The 9,032-nt window shown below is 37.7% G+C and overlaps 1 protein-coding gene across 2 annotated transcripts in view; it reads right to left on the bottom strand.

Moving 5' to 3' along the window:
* Mctp1 (multiple C2 and transmembrane domain containing 1) overlaps positions 1 to 9,032 on the bottom strand; it is a 333,870-nt gene that overhangs the window by 254,999 nt on the left and 69,839 nt on the right. For both annotated transcript variants that reach the window (XM_028760130.1, XM_028760129.1), the window contains exon 3: positions 5,711 to 5,790. In XM_028760130.1, the coding sequence (XP_028615963.1) occupies positions 5,711 to 5,790 (80 nt within the window). The remainder of the gene's footprint in view (positions 1 to 5,710; positions 5,791 to 9,032) is intronic.

Here is a 9,032-nt window from a genome sequence, read left to right as displayed (position 1 = left end):
TCCTCCTCCCCACTCTTCCCCTCCCTACTCTTCCCCCTCCCCTCCTCCCCTCTTCCCCTTCCATCCCCGTCCTCTCCCCCTCTCCTCTCCTCTCCTCTCCCCGTCTCCTCTCCCCCCCTCTCTCTCTCTCTCCCCCCTCCTACTTTCTCAACTCTCATCCCCATGGCCTGAATAAACTTTATTCTATGCTATACTGTGGCTGGTCCCTCAGGAGGAAGGGATACCTCATCATAGACCCATGGAGACACCTCCTTCCCCCACACTGATGACACCTCCACAAAAACATATTCATTCTCCCCTCCTCTTTATATAAAATAAACAAAAATAATTCTTATGTCTAAGTTAACATTGAAGTTTTATTTAGATAAACCTAATCAATATTTTATCTTCTATTCTTGTACCTACAATAAATAACTCCTTCCTCTTTCAACCTTTAGTTAACTGTTTTGTGGTATAAAGGAATATATTCCTAAATAGTAAATCTTTATGCTTGCTTTCCATCTAGGGCAATTAGCTTGTAACACGTGAAGAATTACAAAGTCCCAATTACAGCTTTCATATTACAGAAAGGTCTAACTGCCATCTTCATTATAAATGGATTAATAATTACTAGAATAATTTTAGGAATTATTATAGAATCATCATCAAGAATTAAGAAACCATCTATTTGTATCGCATCACTACAAGATAGTACATCTTTGTTGATCTGCAGAAAATATGCCTAATAGGGTGGGCCAATGCCCAGGCATTGTTAGATTAATTTAGTAATGACAGGAAAGGCATATCAATATCAAAAATCAATCCTGAGATTTGCCCTTTGGGCCTTGCCTCTAAGGGTTCATTCATTGCAGTTCCAGAGCAAACCATCTCTGGAAAGTCACGCATTAGTCTTAGATGGCTCGCGACAACTTGTCTCATATTTTATAGATACATATTAAGGTAACATGTAATAATTAAGATAAAAGAGCTGATATCCAAAATAATGACTTTAGTTTGGGATTGTGCAAGGCTATGGCCAAAACAATTTCTCAAGTTGAAATAACATAGAAACATTACTTAGAATTAAACAATAAGGATTTAGATTTAGATTAGATTTAGATTTGGATTTAGATAAGCATTCCTGATGAAGAAAGAATGAGGAAATTAGTATTATACACAAACACTTTTAAGAAATAAAAAAAGTAAACTTATAACTTAATGCATAGGTAACATCTTCCTTAACTGTTTTAACTAATATTGAACAGACAGGGTTTATTATGAATCACCACAAACCAGTTCTTGTAGACCATAGAGCACCAAACTAAGGAATCATGGGGTGTTAGGCAACAAAGCATCTCTTCTTGTTTTCTCATTCTTTCACTTGTTTCTTACATTAACAAAGAGTGCTAAAAACAATATTAAATATCTCACAATGTGCTGGTTTCTCATAAAAAAACAGAGATCAAAACTAAGGGGCTTCCTGTGTCAATTTTACTACAATTTAGTTCTGGTACTGTGAAGAGACTTGGGTTAAGTATGGCCCAAGTGAAAATTTTCAGTCCTTTCTGCCTATCAGGTTTTTTGTTTGTGTGCATGTATTAGTGCTTGCATGTGTGTGTGTGTGTGTGTGTGTGTGTACATATTCTTGAAATTCACCTCAGAAGAATCTGTGAATCAGGGTGCAGATTAGAAGTCTATCTGTGTCTGAAGTGCTCCACCAAATGCTTTTTCACACAACCTAGATTTGTCCCTTGAGCATTGACTCCAAGGGTTCATTCATTGTAGTTCTGCAGCAACCCATCTCTGAAAAATCACCTGTTAGTCTTAGTCTTTGTTAGATGGCTCCTGACAACTTGTTTCATATTTTATAGTATATATTAATGCAACATATAGTAATTAAAAAAACAGCTGATATCCAAAATAATGTGAACACCATGATAACAGGCAATTTATCACATACTTTTAGTACATTAAGGAATGATATGTGAAAATGTGAACCACTTTTTAGTGTCAGATATTTAATTGAACCATACACAATCTGTCCTCAAATTGTTTTCAACATTAATTTAGCTATCAGTAGTCATTATAATTCGGTAGCAACAAATTATCTTTTTACTTATTTATGCATATATGTGGATATAGGTGTGTTTGTGTGCATATGTCGTCAGCAAGGTGATGGTGGTGGTGCTGGAATACAATTGTGAGTGTAGTAGAGGCTGTGGGCAGATATTAGGTATCTTCTTTAGTCATATTCCAACTTAATTATCTGAGCCAAAGCTTCTCACTGGACCTGTACTGAGGTCTGTCACCACTTTGTCTAGGCTGGCGGGCTGGCCAAAGAGCACCAGGAATCTATCTACCTGTTTCTAGTTCTCCAGGGTAGGGAGTGGTTTGAATCGCCATTCCAAAATGGCGCCTGGGGCTAACACCTGACTTCCTCATACACCCCTGAAGAAGCCACACCCACAGGCAATATTGCACAGGCTCACTGCTACGCGTAATCAGACCATCTGCTATGTAGGGCAACGTGGGATCTCGCGATACCAGCTATCCTATTGCATGGACCGACATGGCAGGCTCTGATTGGAGAAGGCAGAGGGATTTAAGGGAGGTGGAGGAGAGTCTAGAGGGCTTTTTGCTGAATGTAAAGGTTCCTGAATAAACTGTGTTGAGAAGAAGAACTCCGTGTTCATTGTCTTCTGTCTGCTGGTCAGATCGGGGAGCGACAAGTGGTGGCCTGTACGGGGACTTCAGAATTCATCGCAGTCAGGGCAGCTAGGTGGAAAGTTCCCAGGTAAGTGGGACAAGGGAAAGTTCCCAGGTAAGTGGGACAAGAGAAAGTTCCCAGGTAAGTAGGACAAGGGAAAGTTCTCTGTTCAGAGACTATAAGGTTCCCAGCATTGGGACAAGTCGCATCAAGGAGCTAGAAAAGGGTAGCAATACACTAGAGCAGTTAAAAGAAGAGTGATCTCAAAAGTCTGAAAATGGAGATAGTTCTGAAGAGGAAGAGGTCTCAGAGGATGAGTTAGAGAAGTTGGCACAGGATCTTGAGAAAACGAAACTGGAAGTAGAACCTACTGTGCCAGGGCTGTCTCGGCCACCCTCGTATGCTCCTACCGGAGACTCGGGACAGAGTTTTTGCCCAGAAGCTTGGAGGAAGCTTAGAGCTCAATGTTTCCCAATGTTCCTTAAGGGACCAAGAAAAGTGGTGATGGCTGCTATTTGCATTAATGGCTTAAACTGCTTCTTTAAATTTCCTGCCTGGATTTATACGGGTTAGGCAAGTATGTTCTCAGAAGCTATACATTCATTATCTGATACTTGTAACCAGGGTTTGCTAGCACTGGGTATCAGCAAGTCTGTTCAGACACCAGATACTTCTCACCCGTACGGCTTTTCAAATATGCGCTATATTTCCTCATTGATTAGTGGTGTTGGTATTTTTATGATGGGCGCAGGACTCTCTTGGTATCATGGAGTCATGGGATTGCTTCATCCTCAACCAATGGAATCCCTTCTATGGGCATATTGTATTTTAGCAGGATCTTTGGTGTCTGAAGGAGCGACACTTCTTGTTGCCATAAATGAACTTCATAGGAGTGCCCAGGCCAAGGGCACATCATTTTATATTTTCCTTTGCTATGCTTGCCCGAATGCCTTGTTATGTTCCTTGGCCTGTGGAAGCTCCTTCAGCTATGACATTATTTGGGCCTAGGAGAGATTTTGACATAGAGATGGCCCAATTAGGTTGCCAATGGAAACATTCTGGCTTGTGTGTTACAGAGTAATATTAATAGCCAACTTAAGGCGAGCATTTTGTTGTTAAAGCAAAGAGTTGATTTAGTGCATATCAAAATTTAGTTCCATATCAAAATGTAAGTCATGCTGCTAATCTTTCTAAGGAAATTTCCAAGTATCTTTCAGGAAATTGGTCTGTGGAATTGGATAAGAAGGTGAGAGAACTTCTCAAGTCGATTGTTCATATTAATTCAATTAGAGTGGATGTCTCCCTGGCCTCCGGACTGACTGAATAGATACAACAAGCAATGTCCCACCTTAAGGAATGGGCAGGTTTTGGAGGTTTAGCCCTGTGCCTATTACTGATCAGTGGCCTTGCCTGTTGGTGTATTTGCAAAAGGAGAAAGCAGCATGGCAGAGAACGGGCCTTGATAGTGCAGGTGTTTGCAGCCATGGAGATAGGACAGTCCCCTCAGGTGTGGCTAAGTTATCTTGGCAAAGCCTAAGGGCAAAATCCTATAGCACACAGGATGCGAGACTAAGTACTGCAAAGGTATCATGTGCCTTGAGGAGCATGTTTGATTGCATAAGGGTTGGTGTCCCAGGTCCCTTCTCCATGAAAAAGACACTGGGACAGGTCTGACATATATGCTTTACTGCTCAATGATGGGAGGCATCATGTCATCACAAGGTCTCCTTTTCCAAAACTTGGAGATCAAACCTCTACTCTCGCCTGTGTTGCTTTTAAAACAAAGAAGGGGGAACTGTAGGGCGCGATTTGAACCGCCTGGGGCTAACACCTGACTTCCTCATACGCCCCTGAAGAAGCCACACCCACAGGCAATATTGCACAGGCTCACTGCTATGCATAATCAGACCATCTGGTATGTAGGGCAATTGGCTATCCTTTCGCATGCACCGACATGGCAGGCTCTGATTGGAGAAGGCAGAGGGATTTAAGGGAGGTGGAGGAGAGGCTCGAGGGCTTTTTGCTGAATGTAAAGGTTCCTGAATAAACTGCGTTGAGAAGAATAACTCCGTGTTCATCGTCTTCTGTCTGATGGTCAGATAACTCCGTGTTCATCGTCTTCTGTCTGATGGTCAGATAAGGGAGCGACACTCCAGTGTTTGGATTATAGTTGTGCATCATTGCCCCCATCTTGTTCTATAGATTCTGGAGATCAAAATTCAGGCCTTTATGCTTATATAACAAGCATTCTACTGCCTGAGCCATAGACCAACATCAGCTTGTCTTTCTAAATAAACATGTATTTGACATCATATTGTATTAATGCAGTATATACATATTTGGGGTTACAATTTAATTTGTTTTTTTAAGGGATTCCTTTGATATTATAGAATAGTTTAATCTTGACATATAAATAAATAAGAATAAAAATTAAGGAATTCCTGTAAGGAATACATATCAAATTGATTTTAAAAAAATAGAGGCTGGAGAGATGGCTTAGTGGTTAAGAGCAATGACTGCTCTTCCAGAGGTCCTGAGTTCAATTCCCAGCAACCACATGGTGGCTCACAACCATCTGTAATGGGATCTAATGCCCTCTTCTGGTATGTCTGAAGACAGCTACAGTGTACTCATACACATAAAATAAATAACAAATAATTCTTTTAAAAAATGTTCGTGCTGGAGTGATTACAGTTCCAGATCTTAAGATAAACTACACACCCATAGCAATTAAAACCAATTTGGCAGTCCTCCCAAACAGGTATGTAGGCCAGAGGAACAAAATTGAAGACATGACATGAAAACACATAACAGCAGTCACTTAATATTTGACAAAGACAGAAAAGGCATACACTTGAAAAACGAAAACATCTTCCAAAAATAGTGATGAGAAAATAGGATGGTGAGATGGAAGGTACCCAGTTGGCAACAATATCAGCAGGACTCTGTACTGACTATGTTTTCTACTTCACACCAGACAGCTCTATAAGGACACATAGCAATAGTATGATTCTTGAGAGTTACCTGTTTAACTCCAACTGTGTGAGATCGAGAAAGGCTGAGCCCATAAAGTCATCTTGCAGTCCAAAATCATAGTCAAATACCTAAGAAGCCAAAGAGACAAAGCATTTCAAAATAATTTTGAAAACATTTAAATGAAACATACTGATTATAAAAACTGGTTATCTCTTCTACCCAAACAGCTGATATATATTTTTAAATTTTTGATCTTTTGTAGAGTTAGAGTTTCATAAAACATTCAAGTAAACTATATTTTATTTAATATTATTTATTGTGTCATTCTATTTGTATTAGCAATAGAAGTTTTACAAAAGGTGTAACAAAATCAATGAAATATAATAAACATTTTAACATATTGGAATCACAGCTTAAAATTTTTTTTTATTATCATAGACAAGATAGCATGATGCCTAGGACCAAAGTGATTTAGTGTGAGTCTCAACAAATATATCTTCTGTATTGGGCTATGGGTGGTTAAAAAATGACTCCAATTTATTATTCATATGTTTTAAGGTCATTAAAGTTAAATTCCTTGATATTATAGAATAGTTTAATTTTAACATTTCAAATAAATAAGGGTACAGATATTATGGTATCCTTATTTTGTAAAGTTATAGTAAGGATATATCAAACTAACCTTTTATTTTTTCAAAGAATCATTTGAGACAATGCTAATTAAAAATGAAAATGAAAAAAAGAAAGAATGAGAATGCTTCTTTCTCTGTCCACATAATCCATATATTTAAATGCTAAGATAGTAAAAAAAAATACATAGATAGGTATAGTTCAATGATGAGTGTTAATAGACACTAGTGAAAGGGACATGTGTGGCTCCTTAGAGACCAGAACAGTCTCTAAGGAGATGTTTTGTGTATAGAACTGATTTAAAAGAAGAAACAAATGTTACACTGATATAGGAAAGACACTCAAGTCAAAGGAAACAAGAGAAGGACTAATGTGTTTAATGATCAGCAAGAAGCCAATGACATTAAGTCAATATGAGACATGAGATGCTTGGGAAATGGATGGTTAGAGAGCTATCTCAATGCTTAGTTAGTTAAGACCCTACTTTAAAAAAAAAACTATATAAAGGAGAATTGCCTAACTTCTGACCATTTGCTGATTTTCCAGCTCATTTATTCTCTTAGCTGATGGTGACTGTACAGTTCAGTGTGCTGGGCAATATAATAAAAACTGAGGAAAGTGCGGCAGTGAGCAAAAATAACATCATTAATATTGATAGTTTAGTGAGGGAGACAAATGTTCAGCAAGAAATATATAGGTGATTTGTGACTATACATTTTTATGTGCTTTAAACAAGGCAACAACAACAACAATAATAACAGTTTGGGAAACTGAGGAAAGCATGTAAAATGAAACAAGCCATAAAGCTATCCAGAGAAGCTTAGAGCTATGTTGCCTAATCTTTTTAAATAGAAAATGTTTGAGCACTGGAATAAATACAAAAGGATACGTCTCTGAATGGATGACTCAGATTGAGGATATGAGACCGTGAGTCAGAAAGGACTAGTAGCCCAGCGTAACAGCCAGCTCAGTAAGGGGAGCTAAGTCTTGAGTCTATTAGTCTTTTCACCTAGTGCAGATGTGCTTCAACTAAAAACAACACAGCCAAATGTGCAAGAAACATATTTCCAAACAAAAAGTTGAATACTTTGCATTACAAAAGGATTCTCAGATGTGAAGAGTCACAGGGGAATTTATTTAAATGGTTAGAATATTCCTGATATCTCTTTTATTATTCAATTTGCAATCATTTGATTTATATACAAACTTTCAGGGTGTATAAATTGTAGAAAGCACAGTACTTCTGTAGCAGATATTCTTGAGCAATTACACATCCAAGATTCTATGATCTGCTCTGAGGCATATCATATGAATACACAGCATATCTTTAGCATAGGCTACTTCTCTACTTGCAGGTGGCCACAGTAGTGCTTTTATAACATACAAACATTAGGGCAATTCCTTCTGAAATCTCATAATTATTATTTCTCAAGGATGTAAGCTTGTGGACAAGATAAGTGACATAGAAGATGGGAAACAGTATAGTGACTTGTTATATATAGACAATATAGAAAGTTATTAGGCTCTCTCCCAAACAAAACATAAACATGGGAAAAATGTAAGCATTTATTATTGAAATCATTAGCTTTGATACTTGGTTCTAAGTTCTACAAATTTATTTGACAGAGGGAGTATCTTAAAATAGAGCATAAAAGATAGAATAAAGTAGGAAAAGTATGTCTCAGTACAGCATTGACAACAACAACAACAAATGTTTACTCAGCAATTATTGGAAGTTAGGTCCTGTTCTAACATTGAATTGACTCAAATTTTTAAGCAAATTTCACAGTCCAGTTAGCAAGATATTGAAAATGTTTATTTATCATCAAATTTGAGGGCTAGGAAAAACAAAACTCAAATCTTGTTTTGAATTTCAAAGATGGAATGTATTTAAACTCAACATGTATAACATGGGCAGGTGACCCTGAGGAAAGCATTGGGAATTCAAAAATCGATGACTTTATAGAACTCTGTCTATTGAGGCATCTCCATTCTGAGTTGAAGACATTATGTGTCATTAGGTAGAATCGGGTTTTGTGATGCTTTTGATTGTTTAAAACAATAAGTATTTTACAATGAAGAATAAATTTATTTAACATCTTAATCCAATTATCAACCATGAAAAATTGCTCAGAGTGTGATTCAGTGAAAGTTCTTTTGAACACTAGTCATAAAACACAACACACTTGTCAGCGTGAATTTGTCAGTTCAAGTGACCAAATGTTCATAAGTAATTATGGTTTCAGGGAAAATTAGACTTGACAGTTCAAATAATTTATATCTTCATCCATTTATTTATTTAAAAAAAGAGTGAATTATTACAGTGGGCCAAGTTCTAATATACATAGTTGAAATGTATGTAGCAATGAAAGCAAATGCTCGACTTCTTGAAGCTTCTGTGGTGGTGGATTGATGAACCAAACATGTAATAAATATTCGTATCTAGTACTACTGAGTAAAGGAGCAAGAGAGTTCAGGGAGTGATATCCTGGGGAGGTTTCACAATGGAGGGGCAAAGAACAAAATCTCTCAATGTTAGTTGCTCCTATGGGTTAACAACCTGTTGACCTGAACAGGTCCTCAAGAGTTGAGTGATTCTTTATATTCACATCCAGCCACTATGCAAGCATGAGTTGTTTTGTAATTTATTCTCACCAAGACTCACTGATGCATACATATGGGGCAGCAAATACCCCAAGCCTGTTTACATACAGATAGGGCAGCACATGCCCATGCCTGT

This window comes from Grammomys surdaster, unplaced genomic scaffold, assembly GCF_004785775.1.
Source record: "Grammomys surdaster isolate TR1022 unplaced genomic scaffold, NIH_TR_1.0 126391, whole genome shotgun sequence".
NCBI lineage: Eukaryota > Metazoa > Chordata > Mammalia > Rodentia > Muridae > Grammomys > Grammomys surdaster.
This window is presented reverse-complemented; position numbering and strand designations above follow the sequence as displayed.